We start from the raw sequence: 20,215 nt of genomic DNA on the forward strand, positions 1-20,215 counted from the left end.
GAAATGAAAGTAAGAACAGTTTGAAAAGGCTAAATTCTTTAAATATGAATAGTATAAAAAACGTAAATTGTAGGAAAACGATGAATAGTTGAACCTTGATAAATAAAAAAGCACTTCACGTGAATATGTGGAATGATATGAAGTTCGAACGGCATGAATTGGATGAACTGGGAAGGAGTTGAAACCAAAAGAAAATACTGAATTAACTGAAAAAAAACACTGAATGTGTGAAAAGACACAGCGGGGATCGAACGCACGAACATGTAGTAGATATACGTCAACAGAACGTCTGAGCCACGGGAAATGACGAAACCGTGAACGCTTTAAAAGGAAGTAGGAAGAACGCTCCAATCACTTAACATTAGGCCGTTTTTACGGTACAAAAACTTAAATTGTAGGAAAACGATGAAAAGTTGAAACTTGAAAAATAGACCCGCACTAACTAAAAAAGACTCACACAACTAAAAAGTGACGCAGCCTGGGATTGAACCCACGAACATGAAGTGCGAATGCGGTACACAAATCCCATGTTTAAAAATAAAGCACGAAGACCAGCCCATTCACTTAAGATTAGGCCATTTTTACGGTACAAAAACTTAAATTGTAGGAAAACGATGAAAAGTTGAAACTTGAAAAATAGACCCGCACTAAACATGAATATGTAGAATGATATGAAGTTTGAACGGCATGAATTAGATGAACTGGTTTCACCTTCACACAATAACTAGAAAATGTGCAATTTCTGAAGAAAAAGGTTTCACCTTCACACAATAATAATAAAGGTGGAGAAAAACATAAGTGTGAAGGTTTCACCTTCACACAATAGTAACTAGAAAATGTGCAATTCCTGAAGAGATTGCGTGTGAAGGTAAAACACCTGAAGGGAGAGGTGTTGAATGATGTGGAATGGCGGGATTTGGGGGAATCAATTAAAGTTATAACAGTCGGAATCGGATGAAGAATGGCAAGGATATACTGTAAGGGAAAAACTGAAAAAGTGGAATTGTGGGAAAATTTTGAATTCTGAGAAGAAGAAAATGGATACCTTGGAATGGTTTCACCTTCACACAATAAAGTCAAGGAATAACATATGTGTGAAGGTTTCACCTTCACACAATAATCTGGGGAGGAACAATAGGGACCTCGCAGTGGTCACTGCTCGGGCCCAAATAATAGTAATAATAACAAGAACAATAATAATAATAACAACAATAATAATAATAATAACATAATAATAATAATAATAATAAGAATAAGAATAAGAATAAGAATAATAATAATAATAATAATAATAATAATAATAATCTGGGGAGGAACAATAGGGACCTCGCAGTGGTCACTGCTCGTGCCCTAATAATAATAATCTGGGGAGGAACAATACGGACCTCGCAGCGGTCGCTACTCGGGCCCTAATAATAATCCGGAGAGGAACAATAGGGACCTCGCAGCGGTCGCTACTCGGGCCCTAATAATAATATTCTGGGGAGGAACAATAGGGAACTCGCAGTGGTCACTGCTCGAGCCCTAATAATAATAATAATAATAATAATAATAATAATAATCCGGAGAAAAACAAGAGGGCTCTCGCAGCGGTAGCTGCTCGGGCCCTAATAATAATAATAATAATAAAGTCAAGGAATAACATATGTGTGAAGGTTTCACGCTCACACAATAATGTTTTAACATTGAAAAGAACATTTGATTTCAAGAGCTGACTCATTATGGCACGTGGTGCTTCTGCATTACCCATGCAAAGCTATTCAATTGATTTTAAATATTATTTTCTTTTTTCCCTACGTCACTGCTGAATGCCTTGTTAGAAAAATAATGTAGGTGGGACTTTCAACCTGGCTTTTAGTATTTTCACAGTTCTTTTCTTGCTTTGATTTTACATTTTGAACGGGTCTTAATTTTACTGATATTAGAGAACTACTTTTCCCATAATGCACTTCTGGATTATAGACGCAGAGGTTTTAAAGGTTCATTAAATTTCGTGAAGCAAAACAGGGAGGTCCTTTAGTTTCGAGAGAGAAAGTATTCGCGTCCATTGCGAGAACAAAACTGCGGTCACCACGATACGCGTACTGCAACAGCGCAAGCACAGGTAAAAAAATAAAAATAAAATAAAACTATTTCAGCTTCACTAACACTTTATCGTATAGTACAAAACGTATGGTATAGAACGTATAGTAAACGTGTAATCTCCAAATAATTAAACGCAATATACAAGACGTATTAATTGGATAAACTTGCAAGGTGTAAACTTTTATATGGTCAAATTTAACGTGTTCGATACGCATTCGCAATTATGTTATTTAAGTTTTGTCGAATACTATGCAATAGTTATCATAAGAATGTCATAGAATTGCCTGTTTTCCACAAGTTGTCAGAACAGTCGCATAACTCGTGTTGAATGGCAAGTGAGCACTTTTGGCGTGCTCTAAACTTTAGCCCTCTTTTGCCTGATTTATACGTGTTTTATGAATACAGTTAACTGTACAGTTGTGTCAGTCTTGAGCGCAGTGACATCAGTGGCTCATGCACTGTTCAATGCCTAACTGCTCCCACGATTTTCTAACTCTTGGCTCGTGACCTGCGTGTTAAGCAACAGATTCAAAGTGCATTCATTGTAAGCCCAGCATTCGATTGTAGCACACAAACTTCCTTGTCCCCCTTTTCAATACTTTCACTGTGCAAAACAATATGCGCTTTCTCTTTATTTAAAATATTTGATTTTAGTTGTCCAAGCACTGTCACGTTTTGGGAAAGGCGTCTAATATTTTGCTAATTACCTTATTTGACAACATTAAAATATTATAGCCATCCCTCACGATGGGGCCGTGCCAAACTCAACAACTTCTGTATTCAGGGCATTGTTAAGTAATGAATACGTTATGATGAAATCCCACAGTAGCATCATATTTTATGAAAAAACATGTAAAATATCCATTCATTTTAGCAATTTAAGGAAAAATGTTATATTAGAATATACTGTATAGCTATTGGGGACCAAAAAGAAAGTTATTTTACATTGTCTTTATTTTTTTTTATATGGATATATTTTACTGAAATACTGTATATTTACAGAAAGCAGCAATACATTTTGAGAAACCAGCAAATCTGGTCATATGAAAGATTTAATATTGTAATACCTTTAAAATGATCCACACGGGACTTCTGGTGGGGCGACCGAAAGACATGGACGCGTATTGCAAATGTGAACTATCAACAATTTTTAACTAAAAATGAAAATATAGACACTTTTGTATGAGAATAGATATGTGACTTTTTAATTTAAACGCTCATGAACTTAAATTGCATGTAAGGATGAATTGAAAAATAACATAGAGGGGATAACAAAACTCTAATAATACAAAAAAACGACATAAAAAGGTATATTCAAATTGTTTTACTTAAATGTATTTAAACTCTCCTCACCAGTTTCTCCATTCATCCCTTTTTCCTGCTCAGGAAAGATGTTGATTGAGACTCTGGTTGGTGTGGTGGTTGGAGGAGTCATCTTCCTGCTGGTGCTTAGAAGAAGCAGCCATGTTTTAAAGACAGAGGATGGCTGGTGGGGGGTTGGTCCAGTTCCTGATGGCGAGGAGGACACGACCATCCACCCTTTTAAAGTGACCACCAGCGATTCAGAGCTGGAGGTACTGTCCCTCTATCAAATCTCATCATCATCATAACAATCACTAAAATGTTGAGCTTTTTTTTTTATGTAGGAATGTTATTTGTTACATGTTATTTTCTTTCAGGACCTATGCAGACGAATCGATCAAACTCGCTCAGTTCCTTCACTTGAGGACAGCCAATTCCATTATGGTTTCAACTCAGAGTACCTGGGGAAGGTCATCTCTTACTGGAGGAGTGATTTTGACTGGAGGAGACAAGTTGACAAACTTAACCAGTATCTTCACTTTAAAACCAATATTGAAGGTTTGTGTCCGCCGGTGACACACACTTGCTTGTCTTGTTGGCTTATTGTGTTGGCATTAACTCCTGATCCCCCCCACCAATTCCCATCTAGGCATTGATGTTCACTATGTGCATGTGAAACCCAAACGAGTGCCAGAAGGGACTAGAGCTATTCCTCTCATAATGGTTCATGGCTGGCCTGGTTCCTTCTATGAATTTTATGGGACAATCCCACTGCTAACAGAGCCAACAGACCCCCAGGCCAGTGTGTTTGAGGTGGTGTGCCCATCCATACCCGGATATGGCTACTCAGAAGCGCCACATAAAAAAGGTGTGTTTGGGAAACTACAACACAACTCCTAACTTTATTATTGGGGAAATGTAAACTCCTGGGTGCCCAGGGATTTTTCACTCACCTGGATTTATTATCAACCAACTTGGGCTGACTTTGAAAGGGTCAAATATTATCATGTATAAATATATTTTTACATTCAACCCCTCAAAACGTTCATTGGCATCAGCCCTATCCATTCAACGCTGCAGATTTCACAGACGGAAAAATGCAGATGTGTTAGACGTTGCATGAAATAAAACGCTTCACTGCAGCAAAATAAAAGCTTTCTTGCAACATTTAGTTCTTAGATAAAAGCCTTTTGTCAATTACAAGCCCCACAATGCATAGCAAAAACTTTGTATTATGGGAGTCAGGCTAAACCACACAATGAAGTCATTGAAAGGCTTGCAAATGTCAAGAGTTTTCTGTTTGCACCTCTGTATCTCAACACAAAGATTTATATAGCACCCTGTTCGTCAGTTGCCTTTGAAAGGATTCATGCAAAAATCGTGTGAAATGTATGATAAAACATTTGGTTTTCAATGACTACTGCCCGAAGCCAGCTGGCATAGGCACCAGCAAGCCTGCGACCCTTGTGAGGATAAGCAGCTCTAGAAAAATAGATGAATGGATTTTAGTCTCCAAGTGTATTTTGTTTGCTTTTCCTTTGATATCACACATCAAAAACATCTAAGAGCCCAAGTTGGCTCAAAATTTCTCCCAGAGGTAAAATTCTCATTGCTGAACATAGAATTGAGGTATTGCCTTGAATTGATCTTTTGCTCTTTTTGACATTGAACAGTTGCCATTGGACAGTTCCTCAGTCTGTGCATTTGAACAGGTTTCAATTCAGTGTGTGCTGCTCGCCTCTTCCACAAACTGATGAGACGCCTGGGCTTTCAACAGTTCTATGCTCATGGGGGAGACTGGGGCTGGCTTGTCACCAGCAACATGGCTCAATTGGAACCCAAGTAAGACACAGCATCCCAACACCCACCAATTGTGCACTCTCATTTTTAATATGAAAGAATAAAATACTCAATGTGTCAGTCAGCCGAAAAAATGAACCTCAGAGCCTCCGTTTTGACAATAAACAAGTAAGATGGTGGCGTTTGACGAACGTACATATTTGCAATGTTATGCTGCGTGCACACCAAACACGAAAATTCGCGTTGCTACGCTCATTCGCGGGGCATTCTGTCGCTGTTGTACTTTTTGTTCACTTTTTTGTCACGCGAAGAGAGGAGAGGGGAGTGGAGCGAACTTGCTGTGCACTTTACAGTAGACCCGGAAAGAAGAGCATTGCTGAGAACTTTCACTTTTCTGGGATGTGGCAGAGCCAATATTTTCACCAACAGCACCTTTCTTCTTCTTTTTTTTACACGGCGTGTCCCTCGCTTTACGGCAATACTCGTCTGCCAAAAACAATAAGTTTCAATGTCGCAATCAAGTGGCCGATACCGTGCTAAATACTGAGCTGACAATGCTGCACTATCAATAGCTTAGCACAGTAACTACGGTTCAATAGCTGTTAAAAAAGGAAGCAAACTCTGCACATACCAGTTGTCACAAGTTTTTGCTTCCGCCTTTCTACAAGCCAGGTGAGTGCTCTTGCTTGGCTCCATTTTGTATTGAAAGCTCAGCTGGCCGTGTTGGATAGCTCCCGGTGACCACAAAGCAGCCGCCATGATTCATTCCTGCCGCCTGCTTGAGACGTTGAATGTTCCCGAAGTTGATTGGCTGTCGCAACGCAAAACGCGAAAAAGTAAAAAAAAATTAACTTCACGCAAATGGCGAAATTTCGTTCACGTCCATCGCGTCGCCCGACGCGCCATCGTGCCAACTATATTGACTACAAAACAAAACTGTCCGCTTTTTCACCTCGTTCGCGTTAGGTGTGCGCGCAGCATTAGAGATAGGCCTCATCCACCACCGGAGTCCAGTCGGCCTCAGTAGTAGGCCTCAAGCCAGCATCATCCAGTTGCCCCTCGGATTCACCATGCCCGCAGGTATGGTCCTGGTATACATCGGAGCGGGTCAGTTGGTGGTGGTGCTGCAACAGGTTCTGGCCCAGCCACAGGCTGGTCCCTCAGAAACCCACTGCCTGCCAGCATTCCAGGTCAGCGCTGCCGCTCCGGCTCCTGCAGAACCTCAGAACATCCATTTGGCAACGCCACCTCGTGGTTTTCACGCTGTCTGAGTGTCAAACCCTTACGCCTGTTGCACCTGGGCCCCCTGGTTTCACATACACCTCCCAGGACCGCATGTTGCTGTGTTAGTGTACGTCTTTACTCTTTGCATGCCTTCACAAAATTGTACAACATTGCCCAAAACATCAAAGACGAAGCCACAAGATTCAAAGCATCAAAGGTTCAATCCAACATGCCTACTGGGTGAGAGACATGGTCCTAGTGCCCGCTACATTATCATCATCGACCAGCAGCGGCGGAAAAAAACAAAGATCAAACCCAACAAAGCACAAGTGAATGAACTATTAACCTAAATAAGTTCCAAAACATAATTATTTCAGGTGCCCACGCAAGGAGAAAAAAAGTCGTCTCCTGTTAGGAGCGGCTCCCTATTAAGAGCCGGCTCCTTTTCGTTCACTAAAAGCCTAAAAGGTCTCTAAAAGCCGGTTCGTTCGCGAACGACACATCACTAATTCATCATATTGTAATGCAGCATACAAATCTGCCCACCAGATGTCAATGATGTACTACCATGGATAATCATCGGGCTCCCCTCAGAAGGGGATGTTAATGTGCTTATTTTTATTCCGTTTTGTTCCACCAAACGTTTGTGTGGCCATTTGTTGGGAGGCAGTATAGCTCAAATATGACTCTCCGACAGAATGCTCACTGTGCCGCACCCCAAGGGCAGAGAGAACAAGACCAAGAATTGAAAACACACATTCATGCAAACAAAATAAGACTAAACGGGATAGTAACCTTTAGAACACATTTATTTGCACACACCCTTTTAAGCACCAATTAACCCAACATTGATTTTTTTTTTTTTTTTTTAGGAATGTGAAGAAAGACAAATTACCTGGAGAAAACCCAAGCACGTCACTATTATTCTAATCTATTGTGGCATTTCTTAGGATTGTCATGGGTTTACATGTGAACTTTGCCCCACCTTCCAAGCCTGGGCTCACCATAATTTTATCGATCCTGCTCGGCCGTTACTTCCCCAAACTGTTTGGCTTCACCAGCATCGACCTTGAGCGTCTTTACCCCTGTATGAAAAACCTGTTTGTGGAGTCCATCAAGGAGACTGGCTACATGCACATTCAGGCCACCAAACCTGACACTGCAGGTGAGAACCAAGAGCAACTACCAAGTGACCCAGATTGCTATATTTTGTGTCTGTGTGCATGTGTGTGTGTGTGTGTGTGTGTGTGAGAGACAGGCAGGCTTGTTCTTTCCATTGAAAATTCTTTCCATTTTCGGTTTGTCTACTTATGTTTTTGTTGTTTCTATGTCAGGTCGAGGGCTGAATGATTCACCAGTCGGTTTGGCTGCCTATATTCTGGAAAAATTCTCCACATGGACAAGTCAAGACTTTAGAAAGCTGGAGGACGGAGGACTTACCAGGTCTGTACTCAGATGATGCCATTATTGATATACTGCTGCATATTTCCTCATATTGTGACATGGGTGCTTCTTTATTCAACTACATATTTATTACATTTTCCCCCCATTACATTCATTTACTGTTTATCAGAGTTTTGATGAAAAGGTATAAAGTTTGGTTGTTATTTCTTCTCCTATACATTTTATTGGACATCAATTATACACAAAGTTCAGCGACTTGTTGGCCAGGCACAATTACCAATGAATCTTGGGATTCGACTGGACAGAAATAAACCATTTTGTAAAATGGATTGCATAGATTGCTCCATATTTTTTTTTAAATCAGATAGGTGATCAGTTAACGCCTGTATTTTTTAGACTTGCTGATCGGCTCCTTAATCCTCATCATTCAAACTCAAAATATAACTATATATACTTAAATGAGACAGTATATTCCCAAATGTATTATAATAATATCTTCAGTATATATCGTATCATATCAATTCAGGATACTGTGTGTATTTCAATCTTTATTATTATATAAGTATATTATGATAGTTTATCAGATTCATAAAATGTTTTTACACTAAATGTGTTAGTTTGGCATAAGTCCCTCCAGAGACAAATCTCATAGTTGAAGGAATCTAGAAAAAAGCTTCTTGGCTTAAACTAGTTCCTAGCGTGCTCGTTTTTGTTGAAAGATCGCACATACCACAGCATAGTGAAACAACTGATTTAATCCAGACAGAGAGTGGAAAAGTACACGAGATATCCCGGACCACTGTCGCCAACCACGTGTAGCTGCAACAGTGACAAACTTATCATTCTTTGCATCCTGTTCTTATACACTTTAGGTGGTGGGGGTTCGATGAGGAGTCCCAGAGTGTGTGTGTGTGTGGGGGGGTGTGTGCGTGCGCGTGAGGGTGGGTGTGTGTGTGTGTGCGTGTGCGTGCACGTGAGTGTGGGTGTGTGTGTGTGTATGGGCGTGTGCGTGCACGTGAGTGTGGGCGTGTGTGTGAGTGTATGGGTGTGTGTGGGCAGGTTGGTGCGTGCGAGCGTGGGGGCCTGTTTGTGTGGGGATCAAAGGTCTTTGTTCTTTTGACGCGGGAGGGGGTCTGACCACCATAAACCCCGGCTGGTATCTTCTCCTGAAGATCACACCTGGCCTTTTGTTCCTGGAGGAGTGTTGTCTCGGGGGATGCCCTCTGTTCTTGTTGGAGGTGCCGACTTGTCTTTACTCCCCTTGGGCCAGGATCGTATCTGCTTTATACTGACATTCCATTGTCTCAATCTTTATTAGAATAACACAGTCCAATGTACACACTATTTTACTGATATTGAAATTGGCAAATATGAATTTCCTTCATAGTAAAGCTACTAACAATAACTTTTTATTTTCATTTTTAAAAAAAAAGTGTTTTTTTCTTCAACTGCACGCTGCACCCAAGATACAGTGTCTCCTGTCAGAGACCACTACGTCTGGAAATTTGGTTGCTGATGTGTGTTTGTGTGTCTTGAAGGAAGTTCTCTCTGGACGATCTGCTGACTAACGTAATGATTTACTGGACGTCCGGGTGCATCATTCCTTCGATGAGGTTTTATAAGGAAAACCTTTCCTGCCTCAACTCACCCCACGTCGAGTGAGTTAAGTCATGTTATAATTAATGCAAGCTTCCTGTTTATGCTATTGCAATATACGGTACTATGGCTTCTGTCAGTATAATCACATTTGTTAATTAATATAGATACCGTATTTTCCGCACAAATAAGGCGCACCCAAAAGCCAGATTTTTTTTAAAAAGCTGACGGTGCGCCTTATAATCCGGTGCGCCTTATATATGGATCATATCATGTGCTGACTTCATAAACCAGGCATGTCCAAAATCCGGCCCGGGGGCCAAATGCAGCCTGTGGTCGATTTCCATCCGGCCCGCAGCCTCTGTCATAAAATCAATAACGTCTGACCCGCATGGAGAATGAATACATTGGGCAGCAGCGCTGTTATGTGAGTGTGCTAATTGCTGCCATCTATAGGCTCAATTAGGAACAGCAAATTAGTTTAATGACAAAAGGAGGGAAGTTGACTGCGAGGGCCGACGGTTCAAGGATGAGTGGAAATTGGACTATTTTTTCACTGAAATACGGAACAACTGTGCCTGCTTCATTTGTAAAGAGACAGTGGCTGTTTTTAAAGAGTTCAATGTGAAGCGACATTACCAAACAAAACATGCTGATGTATATGGCAAGATCACAGTTAATGAACACAGCGAGAAACTGAAACATCTTGAAGCTAATTTAATCCCATGGCAGCAATATTTTACAACTTTTACCGACAGCTGGATAAGGACAAGTCCGAGAGATTCGAGCATTTGGTAAGAAAATGCTAAGCTTGTTCGGGTCGACGTATTTGTGTGTGAAGACATTCTCCGTTATGAACTTGAATAAGAGCAGTGTGAGGACACGGCTATCAGACTCTCACCCACCAGACATCTTGCGCATCCATACTACTGCCATAGAGCCACACCTGGCCTTTGTCCTGCTCTCCAGATCTCAGTTTCACCCATCACACTCATGCGGACAAGTCATTTTTCATTTACGATCAGTTTGAAAACATTTTTTTTTAACTTTTCACTCCAGAATAATAACCATTTAAAAATCAAATCAACATTTATAGTTACTGTCATAATTTAAATGAGCCCTGCACTTGATGATATGACTATTACTTGTTCATTTCTCTGTTATTGTGTTTACATTTTTTATAAATATTAAACTCCCATGGTGAGATATTTTTTGATGTTTCAAATGTAATTTGCACCCAAGAGTACAATTACTTCTGTTCAACGGTTACAAAAAAGTTAGTGTTAAAAAAAGTGAAGTGAATATTCAATTTCAATATTTAATGTCAATTCAATTTTGATATGCACGTTTCAAATCAACCAGAACACATGCTTAAGATAGCTGAAATTAAAATAAAAAAGAAAATGTGAAACACAGAACAGCTTGCTGAAATGTATTTAAATTAATTGCTGTTATATGTAAAGAATGCCCGCCAAGGTTGGCCCCCATACATTTTTAACACACCAAATCTGGCCTCCTTTGCAAAAAGTTTGGACACGCCTGGCATAAACTATAGTTTATCCTTAAAAAATCCAGTTCAAACCGACCTGGCCCGAGGGTGTTAAAGCTGGCTTGGCCCAGCGCGATTAATTAACTTAATTTGCAGGCCCAACCAGATTAAGAGAGATTTAAGAGGGACTTAAGAGGGATTTAAGAGGATTTAAGAGGGTGTGGCACCACACTCATGTTTGTCATTTAAATTTCCCTGACTTTCTTTTATTCATAACTTCTTTGTGCTCCATATCGAAATAGCGAGTCAAAAATATATAATGCATGCCGAGGAAAAATTTAAAAAGACAACAGCGCCACGCCTTAACCCGTGCTTGGCTCCTCACTCATACCTTGCATGTTTCTCGTTTAAATTTCCCTGACTTTCGTTTATTCGTAACTTCTTTGTGCTCCGTAACGAAATAGCGGGTTAAAATATATCATGCATGCCGAGGAAAAAATTAGAAAGACAACGGCACCACACTCATAACGTTGCATGTTTGTCGTTTAAATTTACCTGACATTCAATTATTCATAACTTCTTTGTGCTCCATATCTAAATAGCTGGTCAAAAATACATAATACATGCCAAGGAAAAAATGAAAAAAGGGCGACGCCACGCCTTCACCTGCACTTGGCTCCTCACTCATATCGTTGCATGTTTCTCGTTGAAATTTCTTTGACTTTCATTTATTCATAACTTCTTTGTGCTGTTCAAAAATATACTGTATAATGCATGCCGAGGAGAAAATCAAAAGGATTGCGGCACCGCGCGTTCACTAGTGCATGGCTTGATCTGGATCTATTCTGCACTCTGCAGCTCCTGTTTAGTAGTTAAATAGCAATTACCAATAACTCATTCTCTGTTTTATCTGATTTTTTTTTAAATAACAATAACAAATTATAACAAATATTTTCGTCGTATAATATCCATACAATGCTTATATCGTATGAATAAAGTTTATATTCTATTAATAAAGTTTGATGACTTTGCGGATTGTTTTTAATACAATCCCTTTAGTGAAGCAGTTAAGTGGCATTAGTACTTAGTCCCTTTAGTGGCTGCACGCAACTCTATCTAGTGGATGCATAATGTACGCCCAGCCAGTACTTTGGTTTCAACTCTATGTGCGCCTTATAATCCGGTGCGCCTTATATATGACATTTTTTAAGAAACTCGGCCATTCATTGATGGTGCGCCTTATAATCCGGTGCGTCTTATAGTGTGGAAAATACGGAAAATATGCAATTCTTGCAGAAATTGTGTGTGAAAGCGAAAAGGCTGAAGGGAGAGGCATTGAATGGTAGAATGATGTGGAATGTTTGAATGGCTTGAATCTGTGAAGTACTCTGAATATTACAAAGTTGGAACGGTTTGAATAGGCCAAATAACGTCGAAGATACAAGGGAAAAACTGTAAAAAGTGGAATTGTGGTAAAATTTTGAATTGTGGGAAGAGGAAAATGGATTTAATCATTGGGAACTGATTAAAGTTGGAATGGTGTAAATCGGATGAGTAATGGCAAAGAAGGAAGGTTACAAAGTTTTGGTGAGATCAGTGGGAATGAATGAGGAATTATGGTTATAATATTAAATTAGTTATGAATGATTGGAATGTGTGAGTATTTGTAATGATGAAAATGTAAAAGGAATTAATTGAATGAAGTATATGTGAAATGGGGAAACTTCAAATGTGAAATGTTAAATATGCCATTGGGAATGAAATTGGAATTATTATAGAAAGTATTAATATTTATAAATTATTGGAATGATGGAAATGGTCCTTAAGGCAAATGAATGAGTTAAATGTTGTTAATGTGTAATGGGAAAGCTCAAAATGTGAAATGTTAAATCTCCCATTAGATATGAATATTGGAATAGTGATGTGAAAATACTCAATTACGTTAAATTTTAAAACGTATGAATTACTGGAATGAAGGGAATGATCCATGGGGGTGAGATGAAAGAGTTAAATATTATGAAAGTGAAATGTTAAATCTCCCATTGGGAATGAATGGGGAATCCTCCCATTGAAAATGAATTGTGAAATACTAAAGGGTGAAAAATAGGAATTATGGGAAAATATTGGAATATATGAATTACTGGAATGATGGCAATGATCCTTTAGGTGAGATGATTGAGCTAAATATTGAAAATATGAAATGTGAAAGCTATCAATATGAAATGTAAAATAACCTAATGTTAAGTCAATGGGATTTTTGGCTTGGAAAACGGAATTGTGGGAAATTTGTAAATATTTGGATTGAGAAAAATGGAAGCAGTCACTGCACAATAATTGGAACAAAATGAAATTGGAATAGTGTGAATCGGATGAACTGGGAATTTGTTGTGTGGGAATGAGTTGTGTTTTCTGTGTTGTGTTTTCTGCTTATAAGTTGTGCATTTTGTGTAGGCTCACTTCATAGGCCGCCACGAAGGCTATATAATTGGCCGGCGCAGGAGAGCTTGTTGCCATGTTATTCTGTTATGAACTACCTCGGAACCTGAGCTGATTCAGAACCCCAGTCAACTACACGAGGAAATGGATTGACTATGAGAGTTTATTAACTGAAAACGCACGCCAGGCATGGAAACAAAAACAGTTCCAAAAGGTAAAGTATTGAATCAACCAAAGTGTCTCAACGAAGACGAGCACGGGATGAGAAAACAAGAGACATGGCGAGCACCTGTGGTCAATTCATCCATCAATGTTCCCTTGTGTTTGACCAGCAACCGTTGACTTACCGAAACGACCAGTCCAAGACTGCATTTATACTGAGTCTCCTCACTGACAAGGCAGCCGCCTGGGCTATGGCCGCAAGTGCAGCAAATCCCGCACTTAGAGACTCTCTGGCAACGTTCACACAAGAATGTCGGAACATGTTTGACCCCCTAGTATGGGGTCGCGAGGCCGGAGATTAGCTACTAGACAAGGCAACAGCAGCGTGGCTGACTATTCAGTAAAGTTCCGCATCTTAGGCGCGGAGAGCGGCTTCGATGAGACAGCGCTACATGGAATCTTTCGCAGGGGGTCCACCCTAAGTTAAAGGATGAGCTCGCTACTCGAGATGAAACCATCACCTTGGAAGAGCTAATTGCGCTGGCCATTCAGCTCGACAATCTACTACGAGAATGCGGCAGAGCGAGAGACACGCCGAACAGGTGCCTTTCACTGCGCCTTCCCAGGAAGGGGTGAAGGAACGAGAACTGACTGCCACCGCTCCTGCGGCGGCTCCGGAGTGGACTTCAGCAAATCCATGCAAATTGGAGGGGGTCGTCTAACTCCCAGTGAGAGGGAGCATCGGATGCGCTCACGCCTTTGCCTCTATTGTGGTAAACCTGGTCACGTGATCCCCGCCTGCACACTGGGCTACATCCGAGAACTATGAGCATAACAAAGATGGTGAATTGGTCAGCGGCATAGCGGACAATACACCACGTTGGGGGTTGCAGCTGGTCAGGGAGGTGGTATACGCTAACAATCGGCAAACAATCACTGCCTTGGTTGGCTCGGGGGCTGATGACAACTTCATTGACTGTACTGTAGGCTAAAGCTTTAGGGTGTTTCCTGACCACTAGATAGTCCTAAACAGGTTAATGACCTATATGGGCGCCCGCTGTCAGTAGTGACCCATCAGACGGGTTCAGTTTCGAGCTAATTAAGCTGTTCGTCACCCGCTGCGTGTCAGTCGTTCTTGGCTTACCGTGGTTAGTGTTACATAACCTGAGTATCAATTGGATCAAGCCGGTTATCATTGGTTTGAGTCGGTTCTGTCATGAGAACTGCCGCGGAGTTTGCCAGTGTCCCGTGCGCCGTTCCAAAATGTGAGGAAATCAATTTGGAACGGGTGCCAGACAATTACCATGATTTATGGGAAGTTTTTTAGTAAAGACCAGACACTCTTCCTACCACACCGTCCATATGACTGCACCATCGATATCGTGCCGGGTTCCACCTACCTGGCGCTAAAGCAGGAGTCGCGCCGCAATTACATTTCCACCTCACTATCCGCTGGGCATATGCATCCCTCTACCTCACTGTTCGGAGCAGGGTTCTTTTTTACCGACAAGGACAAAACTCTCTCTCAATGAGATTACAGTAAAAAACAAGTATCCACTGCCCTTGCTTCACAATGCGTTCTCGGGACTGCATCAGGCCCACATATTCACCAAATTGAACTTTCGCAGCACTTACCACCTTGCTCGCATCAGAGAGGGAGATGAGTGGAAAACCGCGTTCAACACACCACTCAGGCACTTCGAGTCATGCTGTTCGGAGTCACCAACGCAACATGGTTAACGGCATCTTGCGCAACATGATCAACCTGTTCTGCTTCGTGTATTTAGACGACATAATGACCTTCTCCAAAACCATCGGCAGATCATCGGCAGCAATGAGAATCGGTTGTTTGTCCTCGGTCCCGTTCCTTGGTTTTATTGTGGAGAAGGGACAGCTGTGAGCCGATCCGGCCAAAATCCACGCTGCGGTTGAATGGCCTTCTCCTACATCAAGGAAACAACTCCAAAGATTCCTGGGGTTTGCCAATTTCTATAGGTGCTTCATTCGCAACTATAGTATGCTGGCTGAACCACTGACAAAACTAACTTCAAGCAAAGTACCCTTCACGTGGGGCTCCAGGGCCGAGGACACTTTTCGTCACCTTAAGACTAGATTCACGAGCTCTCCTGTTCTCTTGCACCGGAATCCTAAACTTTCGGTCACGGTTGACGCGTCCGACTCGGGAGTTGGCATGATTTTGTCCCAGCCATCGCCCGAGGATGGCAAGTTATATCCATGTTCATTCTTCTCACGTTGTCTCCCGTCTGCAGAACGAAACTATGATGTGGGCAACCCTGAACTCCTGGCGTCGTCTTGGCGTTGGAGGAATGTAGGCACTGGCTAGAGGGCACACTGCAACCCTTCACCATCTACTCAGACCACAAGAATCTCGCCTACCTCTGAACATCACGCCATCTAAATCCACGACAAGCCAGTTGGGCTTTGTTCCTCACTCTGTTCAACAATGCCATCACTTTCAGACCAGACTCCAAGAATGGCAAACCAGATGCTCTGTCTCGGGTATACAAGGACGAAACCGGTGAGAACTCCCAGAGACCATCATTTCAGGCAAGCAAATTGTTGGGGCCCTCCGGTGGGAGCTTGCGGAACGAGTCCAGCAGGCGGTCGGATCCGGGCATGCCGATTGTCTGGTATGGACTGGAAGAGCGCTTGTGGGTCCTGCGGTCATGGGGCTTGGATCCGGGGTTGTTGGTCGATTTTCATTGGGCTCACCCTGATAAGCCTTGTGGTCCGCCAAGGAGCTTCCGTTTGGGGGGGGTACTGTTGTTGTCTCTTGTTTTCTCATCCGGCTCTCTTCTTTGTCGAGACACTTTGGGTTTGTACTTTGTGATTTTGATTTGATACTATACCTTTTGGGACTGTTTTTGTTTCCTTGCCTGGCGTGTGTTTTCAGTTAATTCACTCTCATTGTCAATCCACTTCCCCATGGGGCTGGCTGAATCCGCTCAGGTTCTGAGGTCATTTATAACAGGGTTAGGTATAAAAAAGAGGAACAACGTGTGAAGGCTTTTGCTTTCACACATAACACACATAACATAAATCAATGCATGATTACACTTTACACCTATTACTTATTACACTTATTATCGTATTTTCCATAAGGCGCACCCTCAATTAATGACATTTTAAAACTTTTCCCTATATAAGGCGCACCGGATTATAAGGTGCACCTTCAATCAATTACATAGTTTAAAACTATTTTAATCACAATACAGTAATACTAAAAATAATAACAATAATAACCCTAAACTTTCAATAGCATAATAACTCAATGTCAATATGACCAACCTTGTTCAACTGTAAACACACAAAAGAAACAGGTAAAGCTTACTTTATCAGTTCATTCCCCATCTACGAATCCCAATCTCAATATTGATCCATATATAAGGTGGACCTGATTATAAGGTGCACCATCAGCTTTTTAAAAAAATTAAGGCTTTTAGATGCACCTTATAGTGCTGAAAATACGGTACGTGAACATTTGGAACCAGAAGGACATGGAAGTGAAGTCTTTATACACAAAAATCCAACATAACCAGAGTGAGCAGCAGAAATTAGAATTAGACTCGGAAACTAGACTTGGATCTAGACTTAAAATTGTGGACATGGACAACCAGACAAGAAAGACAGCTTGACATAACAATTTGAAAGCATGACTTGATGTTCTGACATGTCACTGAGAACCAAGCACTTTCAGAGTTCAAGCTTGATTGATATGATAAAGGAAACTAAATTACCCGAGCAACTGTCTGACAACTGATACATCAAGGATTAATCTAGTTCAAACAGAAAATCTTCTTCTCCTTTCGACTTTTGTTTTCAGGGGTTGCCACAGCAAATCAACTGCCTCCATCTAAGCATGTCTCCTGCGCCCCTACTTTCATGTCCTATTTGATTACATCTATAAACACTCTCTTTCAAAATGCAGGATCCTTCTGCCTATATATTCACTATCTCGTACCTGGACATGTTCAATCCATCTCAGTCTGGCCTCTCTGGCTTTATCTCTCCAAACTCTAACATGGTTGTCCTTCTGATAAATTGATTCCTGACCCTATCCATCTTGATCACACCCAGAGAGAACCTCAGCATCTTCATCTCTGCTGCCTCCAGCTCTGCTTCCTGTCTTTTCCTCAACGGCACTGTCTCCAGGCCAAATAACATTGCTGGCTCATAGTTTTGTACATCTTTCTTTTTATCTGAAACTCTTCTATCACACATTACACCTGACATTTTTTCCACCCGTTTCAGCCTAGCTGGCCACCCTTCTTCATCTCTTTACCTAAAATCCTCCACCTTCTTTAGCTCTTCTCCTTGTATCTTCACTCATTCACTTCCACTCATTCACACACATATACATGTCTTGCTGCAGCTAACCTTCACTCCTCTCTTTTCCAGGGCCAACCTCCACCACTCTTGCTACTCCTTCACCTGTTATCTACTCTAACTACAGATCACAGTGTCATCTGCAAACATCATAGTCCATGGATTAGGGCTGCACAATTTTGGCCAAAATAATAATCACTATTATTTTGGTCAATATTGCAATCACGATTATTAATCACGATTATTCATCATGTTTGGTCAAACATGTCTATTTATTGCACTTTTTTAAAACAAGCAGTATATATAAACATAGTTTCAATATTTGATACTGAAAAATGATAATAATAAACTAAAATTAAGTCAATAATAATTATGGCAAAAACTTTGCACACAGGGCAACTCTGCTAACTTAATTGCTGAGTGCAAACCAATGAAAAATCTGAAGCCGACTACATACTGGTGCCTTGTGAAGCTCGTCCATTTGGAATATAACTGCTGGTGTAACCCATGATCCATTCTGCCCAGGATACCAGTGACGGTGCCCACTGGATTTGCATGCTTTCCCAACGAGCTGATGCACACCCCAAAGCTGTGGCTCCAACAGAAATTTCATAATCTCCTCACATACACACACATGGCTCGTGGGGGTCATTTTGCAGCAATGGAAGAACCTCAGCTGATGGTTGAGGACATAAACAACTTCATCAAGAAAGTGGAGAAGATGAAAGCACACTAGACGTTACTCTAACAATGAGGTCAACATGAAGGATTTTATGGTTGTATTTTTTTATCTTATTACACTTTCACAATACTTTGGTAATACCATACTGTATACAATTAGAATGTAGATTCTCAACTTTGCTTTCTTTCACAAAAAAAAGATAATTACAGAGTACAGAAATTTGATCTAAATTTTCAGAAATTTTATATCTTCCTACACTTTGTGTTTTGTGTGTGTGTGTGTGTGTTTTAATCCATTGTGGTGGTGTAAAAAGGCAAAATGCTAAACCCTAACTATCGGTGCAATTTCAGATTGTGTTGTATTCTATGGAGTAACATTGATGTAAAAAATACGCATGTGTGATTCACCATTCGTATGAGTACAACTCACGAGACACCACTTCATGTCATTGCATGAATATCTCCTTTGGATTCGCCAATCTCTCCTTTGGGTTCATGGCACTGATCCTTTGCATTCGTGCATCTGGATATGCAAATTAAGATGACGTCATACCAAGCTACCAGGCAACGTCAGTCAATCTGTGTATCATTTGTGCCGCGCATGCGTAAAGCAGAAAAAATGGCCAAATTGAACGCAAACTGAACGCCAAACAAAAGCTTACTATAGATACCCAGGCTTCAATTTTAAGGATGATGTATGCACATTTTTACTAATGCTCAAATGCTGCTTTTGTGGCCATTTAGGGCCAATTTATTGGAAAATGGCATCATGTTGGGAATCTTCTGTAACAACTGCTGATCGCTACTGGCACAAACATGCACTACAGTCGATTTGGGAAAAACCCTGTCCTTTGAACTGCTCTCAGGAACCCTGAAGTGGAATCTTATTATGAAATAAAGGTTAATTAACAACAAATAAAGATTTTCATATGATTTATTGTTCATTTATTTCTTGTTGTGCTCGCCTCCACACACAGCTTGGGCTCTGGTACCATTCCTCTCGAGAGGGGTTGGACTCTCTTCCACTCTGGAGTTCCCTGTGGTGAGAGGCGCAGAGCAGGTGTGGGCATACTTATTGCCCCCAAGCTCAGTGCCTGTATATTGGAGTTTACCCCAGTGGACGAGAGGATAGCCTCCCTCTGCCTTCAGGTGGGGGGACGGGTCCAGTTCAAAGTACTCACCCTTTACCCACCCTCGTTCTGTTGGGGGACTTCATTGCTTACGTAGGCAGTGACAGTGTGACTGGAGGGGTGTGATTGGGAGGAACGGTGGACCAGCTCTACACCCTTTGCAGGATCCTCCTGGGTGCATGGGAGTTCGCCCATCCAGTCTACATGTGTTTTGTGGACTTGCAGAAGGCATTCGACAGTGTCCCCCTAGGAGTTCTGTGTGGGGTGCTTCAGGAGTGCGGGGTACCGAAAGCCTGTACCACTGATGTCAGAGTTTGCTCCGCATTGCCGGCATTATGTCGAATCAGTTTCCAGTGAGGGTTGGTCTTCGGCAAGGCTGCCCTTTATAACAGATTCTGTTCATTACCTTTATAAACAGAATTTCTAGGCGCAGCCGAAGCATTAGGGGGTCCGGTTTGGGAGTCTCAGCAATGCATCTCTGCTATTTGCAGACAATGTGGTGCTGTTGGCTTTCTCAGATCGTGACCTCCAACTCTCACTGGAATGGTTCGCAACCGAG

At 41.4% G+C, this 20,215-nt stretch overlaps 1 protein-coding gene across 4 annotated transcripts; it reads left to right on the top strand.

Annotated features, from left to right (window-relative positions):
• The first annotated feature begins 1,980 nt into the window (after positions 1-1,980).
• ephx1 (epoxide hydrolase 1, microsomal (xenobiotic)) lies at positions 1,981-19,459 on the top strand. Of its 4 annotated transcripts, none has more exons than XM_088423534.1 (9): positions 1,981-2,104; positions 3,472-3,659; positions 3,765-3,945; positions 4,037-4,255; positions 5,100-5,229; positions 7,362-7,576; positions 7,746-7,854; positions 9,354-9,473; positions 18,371-19,459. In XM_088423534.1, exons 2-9 carry the CDS (start codon positions 3,477-3,479, stop codon positions 18,579-18,581), a joined length of 1,368 nt encoding a protein of 455 aa, XP_088279660.1. In that variant the 5' UTR covers positions 1,981-2,104; positions 3,472-3,476; the 3' UTR covers positions 18,582-19,459. The 4 variants fall into 4 exon arrangements, with proteins under 4 accessions (XP_088279660.1, XP_088279662.1, XP_088279661.1 ...); XM_088423536.1 differs by lacking the exon at positions 18,371-19,459 and adding an exon at positions 15,769-18,364; XM_088423535.1 differs by lacking the exon at positions 9,354-9,473.
• Positions 19,460-20,215: the final 756 nt, after the last annotated feature.

The sequence above is a fragment of the Hippichthys cyanospilos genome, chromosome 9 (genome assembly GCF_059441005.1).
Source record: "Hippichthys cyanospilos isolate Australia breed blue-spotted pipefish chromosome 9, RoL_Hcya_1.0, whole genome shotgun sequence".
NCBI classification, from domain to species: domain Eukaryota; kingdom Metazoa; phylum Chordata; class Actinopteri; order Syngnathiformes; family Syngnathidae; genus Hippichthys; species Hippichthys cyanospilos.